The 20,923-nt window shown below is 48.8% G+C and overlaps 1 protein-coding gene across 2 annotated transcripts in view; it reads right to left on the bottom strand.

The window, feature by feature from the left end:
* The window catches only part of LEMD3 (LEM domain containing 3), a 212,046-nt gene that overhangs the window by 96,163 nt on the left and 94,960 nt on the right, over positions 1–20,923 (bottom strand). For both annotated transcript variants that reach the window (XM_078676332.1, XM_078676325.1), the window contains exons 5-6: positions 16,310–16,389; positions 12,405–12,550 (exon numbers count right to left, since the gene is read on the bottom strand). In XM_078676332.1, the coding sequence (XP_078532458.1) occupies positions 12,405–12,550; positions 16,310–16,389 (226 nt within the window). The remainder of the gene's footprint in view (positions 1–12,404; positions 12,551–16,309; positions 16,390–20,923) is intronic.

Raw genomic sequence — 20,923 nt, forward strand, 5'->3', positions numbered from 1 at the left:
TGTTTCTTTTTTTTTGTTCATGATGTTTGCGACCGCCATTTTTTTCATGGAGCTTGGGCGGGCGGGTCGTAATTCCAGTCACTGTACAAACGCACCGCACCGAGTGACTTCCCGCTCTGTGGCTGCGCCCAGCTGCTTTCAGCCCTTTAAACTCCTGAAAGCTTCTTAATCCCGCTGTGGGCAGGCCCTGCACGGCTGCTCCCCTCCCCATGCCTCCCGATGGGTGACACCGCCCGGGCGAGTGGCGCAGCCCGCACCGGCCCGAGCCCTGCTCTGTAACGGGAGATAGACGGACAGAGCGCTGCTGCCGCCTCTCCCCGGCTCCTGGACACCGTAGCAGGGCTCCTCTTATCTTTGCCCCCTGGCTGGGAGTAGCTTTTACGTTTATGCACAGAGGTTGGCCATGCTGGATTCTCGGACTACAAGGTTGGCATAATGAATATGCTACTTACCAGTATGCATCTGTTCTTGGCATGTAGGGCTGCTAACATTCATATCTTAGCATTAGATCGCCGCCTAGTGTTGGGCTCGGATGATTGCACATTGTTGTCCTGGAAGAGTCTTCGAAGTATCCTGAGATAGGTGGCTCCTCCCCTGGACTACAGTGCGCATGGGCATCGGCTCCATCCCCAGATTGTTTTTCGCCATTGTGGCAGAAGATGGAGTGAAAGTGTAAAGGATGTCCATGCTAATGAATAAATACAATAGTATATCTGCAGCTGCGACAGGCACCGGGGAGGAGGGCGGGCGATATGAATGTTAGCAGCCCTACATGCCAAGAACAGATGCATACTGGTAAGTAGCATATTCAGTTCGAGGCATGTGGGCTGCTAAATTCATATCTTAGCATAGAATACATAGCAGTCCCTCCATCAGCGGCGGTTGCCCGTGCCAGCTGCAGAAACCTGAAAAAGTGTCTTGAGAACAGCCTGTCCTACAGCTGCTTGCTGCTTGGAGTGCACATCAACACAGTAGTGTTTTGTGAAGGTATGTGGTGTGACCCACGTGGCTGCTCTGCAAATATCCTCTAAAGGAATGTTCCCTAGGAAAGCCATGGATGCCCCCAGTTTGCGTGTGGAGTGCGCTCTGGGGGGTATTGTTAAAGTGCGCTTGGCTTTTTGATAACATATCTGGATGCACTTAACAATCCACCTGGCTATCCCTGCTTTGGAAATTGGGTTGCCTTTGTGTTGTGGTGCGAAGGCAACAAAGAGTTGTTTTGTCTTTCTAAAGGGTTGTGTTCTGTCTATGTAGTACATCAACGCCCTCCGTACATCTAAGGTATGGAGCATTCTTTCTGCCACCGTTTGCGGGTTTTGAAAGAATGCTGGTAAGTCAATAGTTTGGTTAAGATGAAACTGTGACACCACCTTAGGAAGGAATTTAGGGTTAGTGCGTAGCACTACCCTATTTGGGTGAATTTGAATGAACGGCTCTTGTATGGTGAGCGCTTGCAGCTCACTGACACGCCTCAGAGACGTAATAGCTATTAGAAAGGCCACTTTCCACGTAAGGAATTGGAGCTCACACGAGTGCAGTGGCTCAAATGGTGGCCCCATCAGTCTGGTGAGAACGACGTTGAGGTTCCACACCGGAGCTGGTGGTGTTCTTGGGGGAATGACTCTCTTCAGACCTTCAAGGAATGCTTTAATGGCGGGCACTCTGAAGACAGAGAGGTGCTGCCTGTTCTGAAGATAAGCCGCTATGGCTGAGAGATGTATCCTAATGGAAGTGTACGCCAGATTGCACTTGTAGAGATGTAACAGATAGCAGATGATGTTGGGTATAGATGCATCTAGTGGGTTGATGTCATTGGACGTACAGTAGATGACAAAACGCTTCCACTTAGCAGCATAGCATGCTCTAGTAGTTGGTTTCCTCGCCTCCTTGATGATACTCATGCATTCTGGAGGTAGGTTAAGGTATCCAAACTCTAGGACTTCAGGAGCCAGATCGCCAGGTTGAGCTGTTGTGGATCTGGATGCTGAATGTCTCCATGGTTCTGCGTCAAAAGACTGGGCGTGAGGCGCAGTCTTTGATGCGGCACCACTGAGAGTTCGAGGAACGTGGTGTACCAAGCCTGTCGTGCCCACGTTGGAGCAACCAGGATGAGAGTCATGGAGTGCTGCCTTAGCTTTCTTGCAACCAGCGGTATTAGAGGGGCTGGCGGAAAAGCGTATGCAAATTTGCCTGACCAGTTCATCCATATCGCATTCCCCTGCGACTGTGGGTGAGGGAACCTGGCGGCAAAGAGTCGGCATTTTGCGTTCTCCTTTGTTGCGAACAGGTCTATCTCCGGATGACCCCACTGCTGGAAGTACGGGTGGAGAACAGAAGGGTGTATCTCCCACTCGTGCATCTGATGGCTGTATCTGCTGAGCAGATCCGCCATCTGATTGTCCTTGCCCGGGAGGTGTTCTGCCATGAGGAAAATGTTCCTCTGAATGGCCCACTTCCACATGCTCTGAGCCAGATGAGACAGCTGTGGCGAGTGGGTGCCCCCCTGTTTTTGAATGTAGTACATCGCGGTCATGTTGTCCGTCCGGACTAGCACGACCTTGTTGCTCAGATGTACAATGAAGGACTTGAGCGCCATGAAGATTGCCATCAGTTCCAGATAGTTGATGTGCATCTTCTGTTGCTGCGTCGTCCATAGTCCCTGCACTGTGTAATTGAGCACATGAGCTCCCCATCCCTGGAGAGATGCGTCCGTCGTCAGGACAATCTGCGGCACGGGCTCGTGGAACAGTCGGCCCTTGCAAAGGTTGTGTGGAGTCCACCAATGCAGAGAGTCGTATGCCCGACTGGTAACCAACACTAGGTCTGTCAATTGCCCACGAGCCTGTGTCCACTGATTCGCTAAGCACTCCTGGAGCGGGCGCATATGTAACCGTGCGTGAGGGACTATGAAGATGCAGGAGGCCATCATGCCTACCAACTGCATGAACACTCTCGCTGGCAGGGAGTGTCTTGGTCGGAATCGTTGGATCAGTGACTGAATGCTGTCGATTCTGACTTGGTTTGGCTGAGCCATGGCTGTCAGGGTGTTGATTGTAGCACCCAGGAACTGCCGGACATGTGCCGGCTGAAGATGCGATTTTGGGTAATTTAGGGAGAAACCCAGATCGTGAAGAAGGTGAATTGTAGTCGACATGTCTGCGGCGCACTGTTGCTCTGACTTGGCTTGTACGAGCCAGTCGTCTAGGTAGGGGTAGACATGGATATTCTGCCTCCTGAGGTGCGCCGCCACTGTCGCTAGACACTTGGTGAACACCCTCGGGGCCGTAGTGACTCCGAAGGGTAGGACTTTGAACTGGTAGTGCCTGCCTTGAATAGTGAACCTGAGGTATTTCCTGTGTGACGGGTGTAGTGGAATGTGGAAATAAGCATCCTTGAGATCTAAGGTCGCTAAGAAGTCTCCCTGGTTTAGCAAGGGAAGAATCTGCTGTAGTGTAAGCATATGGAAATGCTCTGACAGTATGTACAGGTTGAGGGGACGTAGATCGAGAATGGGCCTGAGAGAACCGTCCTTCTTTGGAATAAGGAAGTACAGGGAATATACCCCTGTGCCTTCCTCCCCCACCGGCACGAGCTCGATTGCGCCTTTTTGCAGCATCGCCACCACTTCCTGCTGCAATAAGTGCAAGTGCTCTGCGGACATAGGCCTTTGCCTCGGTGGGATGTTGGGTGGAGTGGATTTCAGCTCTAGGCAATAACCATACTGGACTAGTTGTCGCACCCACCTGTCTGTGGTGATGTTTCTCCAGACGGGCAGGAACTGCTGCAGTCTCCCCCCGACAGGTGTTATGTGGTCGGGGGGCAGTGACAGAAAGTCACTGTTTGCTTGGAGTAGAGGTGCGGGAGCTGTTGTTTCCTCTGCCGCGACCTCTGTTGCTGTTATTCCTATAACCTCCCTTGTTCTGTTTAGTGAACGAGGATTGCGCCCCACCTTTGGAGAACTGGGATTGTTGACCCATCTGTCCTCTGGTGACTCCACGTGCACCTGAGCGACGAAAATTGCTGCCACGAAACTGTTGGGACTGCAGGGCCCCCATAGACTTAGCAGTTTCCGTGTCCTTCTTTATTTTCTCTAGGGTGGTGTCAACATCCGGACCAAACAGACTATCAGGATTGACTGGCTGATTCAGAATTGTTGTTTGAATATCCTGCTTAAACCCTGAGATGCGGAGCCAGGCTTGTCTTCTCAGCATAACGCTAGTGTTGATAGCCCTAGCAGCTGTGTCCGCAGCGTCAAGTGCACACTTGATGGCTGCGTTTGATATTAGCTTACCCTCCTCAATAAGCATTTTGGTGCCTTCTTGGAACTGTGGGGGCAGGTGTTGTATAACCTGTTCTAGGGTGTCGTAGTGCGCCCTATCATAACGCGCCAGGAGCGCCTGTGTATTTGCGATGCGCCAAAAGTTTGCCGCCTGTGCAGCCACTCTTTTGCCTCCTGCCTCAAGCACTTTGGACTCCTTATCCGGGGGAGGAGCTTCACCCGTTGTCTGGGAGTTGGCACGTTTCCTGGCATTGGCAACCACAAGAGAGTCCAGTGGCAATTGTCCCCGGATGTAGACGGGGTCCGCAGGTGCAGGCCTGTACTTCTTTTCAATGCGAGGGTTGACCACTCTCGCCCTCGTAGGCTCCTTAAAAATGTCCCCAGCATGTTTGAGAACACCTTTCAGCATAGGAAGTGTCTTTACTGTCCTTTCAGATATGGCAAAGGTGTCAAAAAGGAAGTCTTCCTCAACCGGGTCGGCATGCATGTCCACATCATGATTGGCCGCCGCCCTTTCAATTAGTGCATGAAATCCTGCTGAGTCCTCAGTCGGGGATGCACGTGCATTAAAGGTCTGCGGGTCTTGGCCCACACCTTGGGTGTTCTGGTCACCAGTGTCGTCGTATGAATCTGGTTGTACATCAGGTTCATCGATAGGGAAATTGTACTGCTCATCCTCATCATATTCCTCACCCACAGAGTGTTCTGGGGAGGGAGTAGGGCTCCGTCTTGGAGGAGGCTGAATCGGTTCCGTGAGGCCTGAGGCGTCAAGGGGCACCCTCTTCTTTTTCATTGGGATGACGTAGGGGTCCACCGGCTCAGAAGTGATCTTCCGTTTATAGAGTGTCAGCTTGCCGGTGGCAGCATCGATGAAATGCTCTGAATCGTCTTCCGATTCGAGTACACGACGTGCAAGAGGGTCAGGCAGCGAGGAACCCTGTTTCGGAGCCGATTTCGTCGAAAACGCTTTCGGCGCCTCCTTAGGTGGCAAGAGAAAGAGGAGTTTCCCAGAAGGCTTAGCCGGAGCGTCCTTTTGCGGCTGCGGTAATGGCATCGGAGCCGATGGAGCAAAGGCTTTCTCCCTGATTCTCTGCAGTGACTCCGCAATGGGGGACGGTACACTGCCAGTGGGTTTCGTCGCCGACAAGGATGCTTTGAGCTGTCCCTCGGATCCGACGTCCTCTCGGGTGTTGTGCGTTTTGGGCGCGGAAACCGTCTTCGGCACCTCCGAATCTTGAGGCCGGGGCGCAGACTTCTTGTGCGTAGCCTCTTTGGAGCCGACCTTGGCGGGCTTGGACGGCGCCGTAGCCGCTGATCCGTGCCGACCATCTTTCTTGGGGGCCCCTTCTTCGGGCGTCGGTTTCGATTTCGGAGCATCGGAATCGACAGACTTCCTCGGCTTCTGCGGACCGGAGGTCGACGGAGCCGACGGGGTGACGGGCACCGACTTCTTCACAGGCACGGCAGCCATCTTAGGGACACTCGAGTCCTTTGGTTTCAGTTTCGATTTCGGGTCGGCCATTTTAGGCGTGGACGACCCCGATGGTTTCAGTTTCGGTTTCGAAACTGCGTGCCCAGCAAGTGAGTCCGTAGCCGGGCCCGAAGGCGGGGCTGTGGCTTGCGGCAACGGGTCCTGGGTAAGGCCGACAGGCGATCCCGTGTCCCGGTCGGTATCCTCGTAACCTTCGGGGCAGAGCTCGTCCGCTGAGCTATCCGCCGCGGCCCCATAAATTTCATCGTCGTCTCCTACCTCTGCGACGTATTCGAGGACCTGACCCGCGACTCCGTCGTCGTCTCCCGGATCCGCCTCGACCTCCGTCTGTGATGGGGAGATTTGTAGATGGTGACCCTGGACCTCTTCTTCCTGGTCGCCGAAGATGTTCTCCGGATCTGGGGCCGCTTGCCTAGCTTCCAAGCGCACCGCGCGCCGAAGCTTGAGAGTTTTCTTGGAGCGGAACTGTGCACAGGCCTTGCACTTGCCGTCGTCGTGGTCCGGTGAAAGGCACTTGTTACACACGGGGTGTAGATCGATGTGTGGGTACTTGGACCCACAGAGCGGGCAGTATTTAAACGGGCTCCGCTCCATGTCCGTAAAGGCTTGCAGTCGTGTCGCGATGAGAAGGCCTCAAAGTTTAGAAAGCGAAGAAAACTCCGCTTATTCCGGCTCCAAGAGACGGAAGACTCGAGACCGAGCGCAGACAATACCGACGCAAGAAAATCGAGGCCTTTTGGCCGGTAAAAGATAGATTTACTTGGTTCCGACAGTAAGACGTCGAGACCACATCCGAACCCAATGGCGGAAAAAAACAATCTGGGGATGGAGCCGATGCCCATGCGCACTGTAGTCCAGGGGAGGAGCCACCTATCTCAGGATACTTCGAAGACTCTTCCAGGACAACAATGTGCAATCATCCGAGCCCAACACTAGGCGGCGATCTAATGCTAAGATATGAATTTAGCAGCCCACATGCCTCGAACCCCGCTCTACTCCAACAGACAGCGCCTACTCTCTTGCCAGCTTCGGGATGCAGAAATCGGGAACTTTCCAAAATAAGCGAAATAGAATACAGTTATGTTGATAGTGGAAAGTATTACTTTTTTTTTTAGAGAATAAAGAAGTTCTCCGGCACAATAGCGCCCATTGTTTACATAACATGTACAAATCGGCATTTAGGTGCTCTCAGGATCACGCAATGTGTAGAAGTGGGGGAGCTGAGATTGTAGCTTTTCCATTACTTGTTTTTCTAATGGCACCTGTGGGGCAGTTTCTGTGGGTGCCATCGCGGTTATTTTGGTCAGCCAGGGGGCATCTGGTTGTGTTATGCTTCTGTGAACCTAGATAAGAAGATGCATCAGACTGGCCACAGAGGTGCGGGCCCTGGCAGAGCTGGGGCTGCCTCCTCAGGGGCCACACCAGCGGCCGCCTCACCCTCCTCTGCTACGGGCATCTCTGGTGGGCCACGGTCCTCTCTTTACTGGTAGAGTGAGTCAGTCGGCTTATGAGGATGTGGAACAGGAACTAAGGAATGCATTATTCCATGCTGCTTCAATCGGAGGTCTCACGTTTTCCAGTACAATGCTAAAATAGCTCATTTTTATTTTAGCATTCTTGGATTTGTAGTCCTGTTTCCCCTACAATTAAAACCAAGACTACGAGTCCCAGAATGCAAAGCAAAATCTGGGATTCGCTCATCTAGTCATGCAAGAACTCAAGAAAATTGAGATCTCAATTTGTGTAAATGACCTACAAAGACGTTTATATAAGAACCATTTTGGAGAATTTTACTCCCTACGATTATACTCGCAACAAAAACAGGAAGTCAATAGTTTGTCAGATATGCGAGGGGGGAGGTGGGGTGTGCGAGAAGGGGCTCAGATTCACGAGAGGAAAGAGCGCCGCACGGTGCCTTTACTGGCACCTCCGCCATCCGTGGGCGCCCCTTGAATCCATCACGCGGTGCTGTTAAAAGGCGTCACGCGCGAGCTTCTGCACGTTTTCTATGGTGCAGGGTCCGAAGAGGTTCCGCATGCAAGCTCCAGTCACGTGACATTGGGTGGTATTGCTAGCCCTAGGTGTTGTATTCGAGGATGGTGTGTTGAGCGAGTGAGGTTTGCCGATTTGGTTAACTTAACAGGCTCTTTGCTGGATTGTTTAGTGCCCGATACCGGCACCTAAAATACTTGCGCATAGCATCTTGTGACCCCCCCCCCTTCACCTGCATGTGTGTTGTTACTTCTCCCTATGCCAGTGTTTGTGACTCGACGACGATGGAGTCAGCCTGAAAGCAGACGTGTGCTGCCCTCACTGTTCCGATCTTACCTTCCTATCTTGGAGGGGCGGGTTAGATGCTCAAGCTGCACCTCTTTTCGGACTGCAGACCTCCTAAGAATCTTGCAAAATACTGACTGCTGACAAAATGCAGTGGCTAGCCTTTTATTCAATGTGTTAAAAAAAAATGCACCCGATAGACATGTTTCAAGGATCACGGCTAGAGTCAGGGCACTTGCAGGTGATGTATTTTTATGAAAGCAAGAGCTCTGATTGTTCAGTTTTCCCAATTTGTTTTTAAAAGCTGCTGTTATTTCCTGTTTCGCATAATACCTCTGCTGTCCTTGGGCATTTTGCTTTTCACCTGCATTGCTGTCGCACGCAAGCCACAACTGGAGAATGGAATGTAAACAAACCAACCCATTAGTATGTAAAAATGGATCTATTTAAATGCAGTGTGTGTGTGTGTGTCATGCATGTGATCCGCATTGAACTCATCTTATGTTTCCTATCCCAGCTTATTGAGTGATACTCGCTTACTGCCAGCCGGGCCAAACCGCACTTGTGTCTTTAGACACGGTGGAAGCATGAAGGGCCTGGATCCGACGTGCAGCTACTAGGTGCGTGTGTAGTGATGAATTCAAAGGGCTGCGTGTGGTGCTGTTCGTGGTAAATTGTTGCAGTTCATTTAAGCGATGATGAGATGGGAACGCAGTGTTTGCCAGAGAGATGCAAAGCAGCAGCCGAAGCAAGGCAGCTGTATTCGAATTCAACCTCAGCCATTCCGGCGTTATGTGGCTCTGTATGTGTGTGTGGCTGTGTGTGTCTCGCTGTATGTGTGTGTGTGGCTGTGTGTGTGTGGCTCTTTGTATGTGTGTGTGTGTGGCTGTGTGTGTGTGTGCGTGTGGCACTGTGTGTGTGAGGCTCTCTCTGTGTGTGTGTGGCTGTGTGTGGGAGAGACAGCAGTGTGAGAGAGACAACAGTGTGAGTGTTTCTAGGGAGAGCATGGTGGGTGGGAGAGCATGGTGTGTGATAGACAGCAGTGCGTGAGGGACAGCAGTGCATGAGGGACAGCAGTGTGAGAAACCTTTTATTTGTTTTGGTTTTTGAAACATAAATAAAACGCATTGTTGTTTGCAATATCAATAGCTCAAACTCGCTTAAATACGCGACCTATGCAATAGGTCTCGCATTTGCGAGAGATTAAGCTATTGGCATTGTAAACGACAATGCCATTTATTTATCTGTTTTCAAAGCCAACACATAAATTAAAATGTTGTCATTTACAATGCCAATAGCTCTAACTTTTTGCAAAAGCGAGACCGTTGCATTGTAAATGCTTGTTTATTGGATGCCTCAGCAAACCGCAGCCTTTTCCAAAATGTGAAATGCATTGCTTAACAATTTTAATTATTTAAGATGCAATTTCTTTCGATGCAAGTTTTGCCCCTCGATCAACCTTGCCAATATGCTGATGGTAAAGTTAAGGTGCCCCTGAGATGTCCGTAATTAATCTACAGAAATCCGAAAAGTTCAAAAACATATTTTGAACAGTAGTAATGGAAAACATAAAATGGAAGTAATCAATTTTCGGTCATGTTATTAGGCCTTTGAGTCACAATCTCAGTACAATTTATTGTTATCGGTCAAACCTACATTCCTCATCTTATTTTGTGTGCAGCACCACAATGTCAATTCTGTCTGCACATTCTTCCCAAAAGTAGGAGGATGCTGTGTTCTGGTTAGGTAGATGATCTTAGTAAGAGAGGATGTGGTAGGGACATGAGGATTGGCAGAAACAGAGAAAACCATTACTAGTAACTTCATGTTACAGGAACGTTTCCAGTCGCACTTTCCTTTCTCTGCACGTTGGGTACGTTCGAGAGAGAACATACTAAGCTCTGTCACTGTATTTTCTAGCAAATTGCATCTGCTTGTAAAATAGTGACAATAGGTGAGTGGACTAGGATTTGTTGGAGATATCTAGGTTTAGGTATAGTCTTTGTTGTGAAAGTTGCCTTTAGAGCCTAGGTCAGAGGGTGCAAGTCAATTCCAACCAATTATGTCATTATGTTAATTACCTTTTTGAGACCTCAAAAACATGCAACATCTTTTTGGTTCAAAATGTTAGCAAGTATGTCCAAATTTCGCTGCATAGCACAGTCAAGAGCTTATTAAGAAATGACGAGTTTTGGTCTGACTTTGCAGAAACTGTGCTGAGCATCAGTAGATCAATCCTGAGCATATTAACAGAAGAAAATTACTTAAAGTGGGGTCTGTATCCTGGGACGGTATCAGATTGAAGGAGGCTTCATCATGACTGATTCCATGCAGACTAGATGCTGAAAAAAATATTTAGATGCAAAACAACCTGCAGTATTTTGAACACAACACTACATGGCAGTGAATTGCACAGCATGTAGTACACAACAACCTATTCAGTAAATAGTCACCCCCCCCCCCCCTAAGTGAGTGTTCAGGTCAACAGATTAAATGCCCTATCAAATCTTGGGGGCCAACATAAGACTAAATGGAACATGGGTCACATGACCCCTAATGAATAAAAACGTGGTGAAAAAAATAAAGACTTTCATATGAGAACAGTTGAAATTTAGGGTTGACAAGTTCTGATGCTACTTGTCGTGGGTGGCTGATTTATAATGAAGAATAATGCTGTGCATATCTTCTCTTGGCTGACCTATTTTTAAAGCTGTATGTACAGTTTCTGGTCTCATCCTGCCCACGATTTCTAGGAATTGAGAATCCAAACAGAAAGAGAAAATTATTTAATAGTTGGTAAAAAAAGCAGATTGGCCAGACTTACTGCAGCTGCCAGAATACACCCTTTTGTGGTTCAACTTACGTTGCTCCCTCACTTCCAACATTTAAAAGGTTGCTGTAAATACGACCTCTGACCCATGCAGCATGTTGGTCTTTTAGAGAATTCAGTACTGCATTGAGCAGTGAACCCCTAAGAAATCAGGAGGTGCAGTTGGCAGCTTTGTGATGTTTGCTAACAGCTAAATGGCCTAACAGACTCCTGCAGAAGCTAGTAGTGGTGAGAGGTCCAAAGAGCTTCATAACACATGAGTTAACATGTTCCTGCAGACAGCAGTAACTGAACTCATCAAATGTATGGCTGATAACCACCAGCAAAAACCTCGAGGGAGAGGAACACTAGCATGGACGTCTGAGTTCAAACCAAGTGGAATATAGTGGTAACTACTTTGACAACCTAAGACCTGTCACATTTTAGATGTTTGTCATGGTTTCAGGGCTGAATATTCCTGGATGAGATGCAGCTAAGAAGACCTAGCACTTCAGATGCTGCATTAGCTGATCCATTCCTTATACAGCTTTATCCAAAACTGGCCATATGAGCATGTCCACTCATCCTTCAAGCCCCTGAGCTACGTGCCTGCATGTTTTGTACACCAATGTTTCAATTCGGTCTACAAGCTTATTATATTTTGTGCTCTTTTTTCTGATAGTTACTTTCTGCTCTCATACTCCATGATAGACTCCATTTATTCAGGGATTTCATAAGTTAGGCATCCATCGATTCCAATGACCAGTACTGCTCCAGTATCTTTTCCCATATAACCACTCTGTCTGAGCTAACACTGTCCCTGTGTTAGGATTCCCGACGCCCATTTCCGCTATTGTTCTTTCATGGTGTCAGAGTCCCAATCTTCTAATCTGAAACACAACATTAATGCAGAAGGAAGACTGAAGCTATGTTTGCAACTTATCCAGCAAAAGAACTACACAAAGGTCAACAATCGAGACAAACATTTGATGGAGGTTTGTGCTTAACCCTAGTTTTACTCTTGAGCATTAGATCAGATTCTTCAGCGAGGCCCACAATTTTAAATTACTTTACTAGTAGCCCATTCAATTCCCAGGAATTACATTGACAGTCATCAGCAATTTTAAAGTACAGGAGTTTATGGTATTTTAACTTCTTCGGCAAGTTTTTTTAGCCTCACATAAAGGAGCAATAAGTATTGTAGAGATGGTGGCCATAAGTGGCTGTCTTCAGGCACGGGACCAGGGGACAAGTGCTTGGCCTTTGTTCTAGTTTGGAAAGTGCAGATTTTCCAATTCATCTTTCTCTTCAATCATTTGTGCTCCAAACATAGCATGCTATGAAAGGATTTATTCATCACTGTCATATTTGTGTACGGCTGACTGTAAGACTCCCTCTGTTTACCCTCTAAGTATGAAATGCAAATTTGCTGAATGACAATTTTGCTTGTTTTTTAGCATGGCTAAACATTCCTATGTGCAAAACATCACATTCGAAAGGAAATAACATATAATCATTCTCACTCAAGAATGCAAACAAACACTAACCCAATAGTAGTGGTGACAGTCTGTGCGTTACAGTAATGAATGCCCGTCGAAATCTGCACACAAATGACATCTGAGGCCTTGTAGATTCCAGGTATTTGATAGCTGTTGTATTTCTCACTTTCTCATCAGGGACACTGCCAATACACCTATCCAAATAAAAATGGGTTGAGTTTAGTAGTGGTGAAATAGGTTTGGGCTAGAATCATGAAAGAAGAGTGATCTTCTACTAATGCACACAGATGTGGAGGAGTCCAGTACTGTTAATTCTGGCACCATTCAGAGACTAGGTAGCATTGAAAATATTACAAATATATTTATACATGCAAAATGCTTATTTGTAGTACTGGTTCTGCGGCAAAGGAGCCTTGAATGAAAGTCAAACAATTCCCCACTACATATATGTATATCAAAGGCAGTTTTCAGAATTTTAGATGGTTTAATAAACAAATACTTTCCCAAATCTCTGTTGTAATGCCGATAAACTAACTTATCAAAGATACCTGAACAAGGAGAAAAAGAGCAGTCCGATAGGCTTATATTATGAAAGTTAAAAGAGAAGACAGTTCTTTTAAGAGTCCAACAACTTCCAAAGCCTTTTAATGAAAACTGCCACAGAGAATAAACTCTTTGGATGATACACGGAGGGTAATTATGATAACACTTAACAGGTCTATGATGAGCGGTATTACCCGAAAATGCTTTTAAAGCTGACCAGGCCTTTTTTTTTTACACTGGAGTCACTCTTGATATCAGAATCATGATAGTAGCCTGTTGTAAATATGTTAAGAGATTTCAAAATGAATATGCTACTTACCTTCGGTAAAGCTCTCTCTGATGGATACTTTAACTACATATTTCTAGTATTGGCTAATCTTGCAAAATTCTGGCTACTTTTGTAGCAGTGCTCCCGCATGCTGCTGGGTGGTTGCACACAGTTGCCTCCCATGCACGTTGACCTCCGTTTCCTGTCTTCTTTTTGTGCTCCCCAGGAGCAGAGCATAAACAATTGCCTTTAACATTGTTTGGAGTCTTGGGACAGTTTTAGATGTTAACAAGGGGTAACTCAACAGAAGAATGAGGCGGGAGGGTCGTGAGGAATCTGCAGTCTACCAGAAGCAACATTATTGCAGCCAAGTATTTCTGATGGCTACCTCTAACCACAGATTCTTCACCACATATTAGACCCAACAGCACCACTTGGTGGAAGGTCTGTGGAGTGGATCCAGACTAAAAAGCCTTGCAAATACAAGCAAACAAGTGCCTTTCCTGCTGAACTTGGAAGACAAGGCAATAGTGCTTTGTGAACATATGCACCGATGCCCATGTTGAAGCTTGACAGATTATCAAGGACAAGCACACCTCACTCCAACCCAGTTGCAGTGTCCTTAGCCCTGGTGGAATGTGCCATCAGGCTGCTTCTTGGCCAGTTCGTACCAGATCTTAATGAAGAGGACTATCTACTACGATAAGGTAATCGCATGCACAGCCTTTCCTTACACCAGAAAAATCAACAAAAAGTTGATCTACTCCATGGTCTTTGGTACAATCATTGTAAGAATTCAAAGCTCTTTTGGAGATTAAGCAAAGAACGCTGGTAGAGTGATCGATAGTCCAAATTGGAAAGGAGTCATTACTTACCCAAGTTTTTAGCACCACATTTTCATGAAAAAAAGTTATGTATTTTTGTTGCCACGGAAGTGACTGCAGTTAACTAAGTTGATGAGTTGATGTCAGTGCAATGAGGAATACAGCCTTCAAGGTCAGGAGATGAGGAAATTCAGGACCAAGTTAAGGTACCACTGTGGCATCACAAACAGAGGTTACATGTGTGCCAAACTATTAATAAAATGAATCACAACAGGCGATTTAAACAAGGAGGATTGATCACGCAAATGTTAAAAAGCTAAAAACGTCTGATAACTAACCTTTTACAGTTCCCACTACACTACAGGCCTTGTTGGACTAAGGACAAACAAATAAAAGGATATCCAAAAGCTTTGCCTGCAGGTGATCAGTGTCCAAGTCACCACAAAGATTCCAACGTTATCCCAGAGCCAAGTATAAGAAGGGATTTCATTCAGTGAAGATATCCATCACTTCAGAAGGTAAATCGAAATCATTCAAGTGCTGCCCGCTGAATCTCCACGCATGGAGGTGTGGCTTGTGGAGATTCAGGTGGAACTGCACTGTTGCAGATACAAGAGGTCCTTGCAAAGTGGTAGCCTGATCGGAGAACAGTTGCTTAGGCGCACGACTGCAGGGCACCACACTCTCCCAGGTTACTAAGTTAACTTTGGACCAGTTGTCTCCGGAAAGGGCAATCCTGGACACTGCGTGCTGACTGTGGCAAAAATTTCTAATCCGAGCTCTCCTCACTGACGGGAGATGCTACGATACCTCAGTATGGATATGCCAATTGTGGTCCGTCAGATAACATCTGTTCCCTTTGCCCGCTCGGGCATTCAGGGATTACATCGAGTTGCTGGTAACCAGGAAGACGTCCTGCCACTCTTGCCATCCCCAAAGATGCAAAACCTCCTGGCACAGGACCCCACACCACCCTACTCAGTACCACTTGGCAGTGGTGTTGCCCATAAGAACGTGCACCAGCTGCCACTTGATGGATTGCAGGAAGGCTTTCAGGACCAAACAAATGGCTTGTGGCTCCAATTTTAAGTTGATGTGGTACTGAAGACCAAAGGTTTCTGCTACCCACCTCCGTAGATGGCACCAACCGCATTCCAGTCTTATAGATAGGGAGGAGAGAAGAGCATAACCTTTTTGAACAATTTGCAAAACCATCTGTCAGACGTAATGGATTGGCAACCTAGGAGAACTGCTGGATCCATCTGTGCATGTGAATGGAACGTCCAATCTACTTGTCACGCAGCTGCCCCAGAAATACTTTAAGATCTGGAAAGACTGGGCTGAGTATAGAGGGATACAACTAGAGCCATGCACAGAGAGGCCAAGGGCGGATGTTGAGGCTACAGGAATGTATGGGGTGGGCAATATCAATGTACAGGTGGGAGGATTGGTTCCGGCCCTACTGTCGGGTGGTCAGTAGTTCAGTGGTGGTATTTAGTGCGATTACTTTTATGCCTTCTTGTTGTGTAATATGTTATGCATTGGTACTGCGCTCATTGTGCTTTCTCACTGAAATTTGTCAAATAAAAAAAAAGTGTTTAAAATAACATGTATAATCGTGGTATGGCCGCTTTCACTATGGCTAGGAAAAACATTTCTCCATGATCCCCAGCACCCCTGGTATCATGAGATTTATAGGCTGATACGAGCCACAGAGTATGGAGAGTTTCCACAATGTCAGGAGCATAATTGGGTGGAGTTTCCAAGGGAACATTTGATTTTGTGGCATCTCGTCTGTGGAGACCACCAACGCCTATTAATAATCGATACACCAAACAGACCATTCATTACAAGCCAGACACAATATCATCAGACCACTATGAATGTTCAAATTCCTGATTGGGCAAAAAGATGCCGCCAGATGGTCAGAAGTAGAACTTCATTGTGAGAAATGCTGATACCATTACACGTCAAGAAGTTTTTTACTTCCAGATTGTGAATCTATGCATGGTAAGTAAGCCAAATAATCTAAATGTTGATTTCACACATTTAATCGCAGGAAAAGGGCACTTCTAACAGATATATATATTTTTTTAATGGGAGGAGAATGGGAGTCCCCAATCGGCCGCCTCCATAATGCACAGCAGTTAAATGATTTCTACATAAAACTGGACTGTGATTTCAAGCCACCATAGCCTAAAAAAGTGAAAATGAATCACAAAGGATCCACATACGCTCTGAAAGACAACCTGAGCATTATACTTTTGAGACACAGTAAAGATTTGCATTTAGTTGTGAGTGATAACATGGTAACTTACTTTATGCCAGTATCATCATTAGAATTTAAAATCCACTGCAGTGATGAGTTAAATGAGTCTTCAAAGTCGGGACCCAAGGTCTAACAAAACAAAGAAAAAAATGAATTCAAAAGTGATGCTACTAAGAATCCGGCAATAACAAAAGTTTCCCCATTATAAGTGCATTATTCAAACTTGCAGAGACACAGCATCATTTTAGTTAAAAGATGGGCTAGACTAGCCAAATAAATACCTGGTTGTAGGGTCCATTCTTCTATCCAGGACGGTCAAGTTTCTGGGTTCCATTCTGGTTACAAGAAGCTGCAAAGCTTTCCCATCGGAGGAAAGACAGAAAAAGCTAATCTTCTCTGCCAGTCAATTGCAAAAGAGGCGATCAGTGTCAGTTCGTCTATACAAATCTCTCCTAGGGTCGATCTCATCTTGCATACCATTAGGTCCGCATTGCGGACTGCGTATGCACCCCTTGCAAGAACAACTAGACTTGCAATGGCGACACGGGGAAGGTTCTTTTGAGGACAAGATAAAGATCACTCCTCTCATGAGGAAGGCAGCGGTTTGGTGGACTATCAAAGAAAATCTCAAGAGGTCTCTCTTTCAGGATGGCTTCATCCCCTCTGATTCTAACCACAGATGCCTCAATGGAAGGCTGAGGCACTGTCTTGCAGGAATTGTGGGAATTGGATCAAGATACGATGTTTTCGCACATTGGGGCACTCCAACCATAGACCTTTTTGCTACTCCAGAAAACAGACAATGCCGATTCTATGTCAGGAGCGGAGGCTTCTGATTAGGCTGTTCTTTCTCGTTTATTTCCACTCCAGCAGCCATAAAAGGTATCAACATTAGTAACAAAACCACATTTCCCATGAGCAACAGGGAAAATTGGAAACAGAAAAAGTCTCGCACATTGACCAATCCCAGGCCGTGGCTCCTCATAACATCCCCTTCTGGTACTCTATCTCCCTCTTTCTTCGCTGCTCCAGCAGCAGACAGATGAGTGCCTTTTGTTTCTTGTGTTTTTACTGATTGTTCGAACATTTGTTCAATTTTATGCCTATGGTTCGCAGTCTACCGCGTTGGGTTACGTGGGGCGACTGTGAGTGAGCCGCGGGAGCGTTCGCCGCTCCTTTCGCGGTGACATTCTTTTCCGCTCTGTGCGCGGGCGGCCTCCGGCCGCTAGGGGACCGCGCGCCTGTGCTGCCGCTCTGAGGAGCTTGACCCCCCGCGTCGTGCGAGTCGTTGAGTACGCTTCGTACCTTCTGTCGACGAAGCGTCCTAACGGTCTCGCGCGTAGTGAGGGAAGTTCGGCGGGTACTGTGGGCAGCGCTATCGGCAATAGGTATTACAGAGCCCTGCCCGGAGCCTGTACACCCGCGCTGCGGGTAAGGTGTTGCTTCGATTTGGGACCGGCCCGGGCAGTTTTGTGCGCCTCATAACAGAGGCTGGTGGGTCCCGACTCCATTTGTTTTGACCCCGCGACAGCGGGAAGAACTTTCTATCCGGGCTTTGCCCACCTCAACCCCTGTGCTACCTACATGGAGTACGACGAGTACTATGCTGAGGAGGAGGAGGAGCAGGTTATCTACCTGCCGGTGGACGACCATTTCTGTAAGGTCATGGATTCCTCCTTGTGGAAGGCGGTGACGCGGGTTGTCGAGCCCTTAGAAAAAAGGATTGAGCAACTTCAAGCCCAATGCCAACCCTCTGGACATGGGGCGGATGCCCTAGAGCGACAGGACCCCAACCCCCGGCCCAAGTTCCCCCCTCTGTGCCGGACCCCAAGCGAAAACGCTCTGTTGACACGGGGTGGACGCGGACGCTTTCTCGCGCCTCAAGAAGGCCTTCCTGGAGGCTAAGACCTCCGACGCCCCTTCTACCTCGAAGGCGATTCCGACTGCTACTGCAGGGGATGATCAGGGTGACTGGGATGTAGCTGACCCCGACGAGTCTCCGCACACCTCGGACGGGGATGGAGAGCCCGATAATTCGTGGTCCGCTGCACCGACCACTCAGCCCTCCCATCCGGATCTTAGTTCTGATATGCTCAACCCCGATGAGCTCCTCCACCCACGCTCGTCTCAATGGGTCCCCGCACCCAAGGTGGCGGCCTACATGGCGGCCAGGCTGCGCAAGCCAATAGACCAAGAAGTGCGTAGCTGTCTCCGGGCTGAATGCCCGCGCCCATCCTTGGAGGGCAAGGTTGCGATAACACCGGACATCGACCCTAAGATGTCTACGTTTCTCACAAAATTCGTCAAGGATCCCAAGAAGGGTATCGACCGATCGTGGAGAGCCTGCCAAGATAAACTCTTGGATGCAGCAGGTCCCCTGGCGAAAATCCTCGACATGGCGGAGGACGCCAAAACCTCTGGTTCGCTGATCTCCCCGGAAATTCTATCTGGCTGGGCGCAGAGAGCAGTTATTTTCTTGGGGAACGCGAACGTGGCCATATCTACGGAGCGGAGGAGGTCAGTCCTGATCAAAATCGACCCAAAATTGGGAGAACTGGCAACCTCCGAGGCAGGCCCTATGGCGGAGGGAAACCTATTCGGCGACCCATTTGTCAAAGAATTGGGAAAATTCGTTAACACCTTCAACTCACTCGACAAGGCCCAGTCTTCAGTGAAGAGAATCTTCTCCCCCCGTGTTTTTGGAGCAGCCAGCCGAGGCAGGGGCCGCTCGTCTGGCAGGTCCTACACCAGAGGCCCCAATAGACAGGGCGAGTCCCATCGAGGCCAGTATCAGGATCCCGACAAGTTCGGCAACTTTTATCAGACCAGAGGTTACCCCCGCCGCCGTGGTGGAAGAGGACGTGGTGACGGCGGCTACAATTACTCAAGAGGTGAGACTTCAGAGTGTGTCGGGTCTGAGAGTGGGGGGCAGACTCCAATACTTTTTACATGCATGGTCTTCCATTACCTCAGACGCTTGGGTCTTACAGACCGTCAAAGGTTTTCACATCGAATATGCAGGGCTCCCCAAACAGCTGGTTCTTCCCAAACCCATCAGTTTTTCGCCAGACCAGATTTCCCTCATAGACGGGGAGGTGGCGGACCTTCTTTGCAAGGGGGGGATCATACAGACACACTGGCACCCTGGGGGGTTTCTGAGCAACATTTTCCTTGTAGAGAAGCAGGACGGAGGTTATCGCCCAGTGATAAACCTCAAGGAGTTCAATGGCTGGCTAGTCTACCGCCATTTCAAGATGGAGGGCATCCATCTTTTGAGAGACCTGCTCCAGGAGGGGGACTGGATGGTCCGTTTGGACCTGAAGGATGCCTACCTCACGATTCCCATTTTTGCCCCTCACCGGCGCTTTCTGCAATTTCGGTGGGGCCACCAGGTTTTCGAGTTTGTCTCCCTTCCTTTCGGACTCTCGTCCGCGCCGTGGTGCTTCACCAAGGTGCTAAAACCTGTGGTGGAGCGCTTGCGCATGGAGGGCATCCGTCTAATAATTTACCTAGACGATATGCTCCTTCTACACCAATGCTCACGAGCGCTACTGGCCCACCTCCAGAGGACAGTGACCCTATTGGAGTCCTTGGTGTTCATTATCAATCCAGTCAAATCGGACCTAACCCCGGCACAGAACATGCAGTTTCTGGGCTTTATGATCAACTCGGTGGAAGCTACCTTGTCCCTTCCCTCTCGGAAACTGTCCAAGATCAGGCACGAACTGAGACGTACCCTGGCGCGTCCCACGATCCAGTTGCGCCACCTGGCCAGAGTGGTCGGCCTCCTGTCATCGTCCATTCAGGCGATTTTTCCGGGGCCCCTCCACTACCGGGCCCTTCAGCGCCTCAAGGCCCTTCACCTTCGCAGGGGTTTGACTTATTCACAAGTCATTCCACTCACGGAAGAAGCGAGAACGGAGCTTCGGTGGTGGATCGATCATATGGACGCCTGGAACGGGCGAGCCATCTTCGGGTCGCAACCGGATTTGGTAATCGAGTCCGATGCAAGTGGCCTTGGATGGGGAGCGCGTTGCGGCGCTGTCTCTACAGGCGGCGCGTGGTCGTCCGCAGAACTAGGCCTGCACATCAACTGCCTGGAACTAATGGCAGGCTCCTTCGCGGTGCGGTGCTGGACGAAAGAGAAGCTTCAATGTTGTGTCCTCTTAAAGATGGACAATGTGGCGGCCGTGCGCTACATCAATCATCTAGGAGGGACCAGGTCCAAGGCGTTGTCCGACCTGGCCCGCTCCCTTTGGGAATACTGCCTAGCCCACGAGATTTCGTTGTCGGCGGAACATCTCCCCGGCTCTGCCAATCTGGTGGCGGATTGGTGGTCCCGTCACTGGAGGGACACGAGCCTGTGGCGACTTCGCCCGGATGTGTTCGAAGCGATCAGGGACAGATGGGGTCCGTTCTCGGTGGACCTTTTTGCCTCGAGGCTGGACGCTCAACTGGAACGCTACTTCAGTTGGCGCCCGGACCCGGAAGCGGCGGCGAGCGATGCCTTCCTGCAGGACTGGGGCAAGGAGAACGGCTATGCGTTTCCCCCCTTCGCGATGATCATGAGGTTGTCTACCCAAGTGCGGAGGCAACGAGCGGATTTGGTGGTGATCACCCCGATATGGAGGTCGCAAGTTTGGTTTCCAGCTCTGATGGAACT

This window comes from Lissotriton helveticus, chromosome 1_1 (genome assembly GCF_964261635.1).
Source record: "Lissotriton helveticus chromosome 1_1, aLisHel1.1, whole genome shotgun sequence".
Lineage (NCBI taxonomy): Eukaryota > Metazoa > Chordata > Amphibia > Caudata > Salamandridae > Lissotriton > Lissotriton helveticus.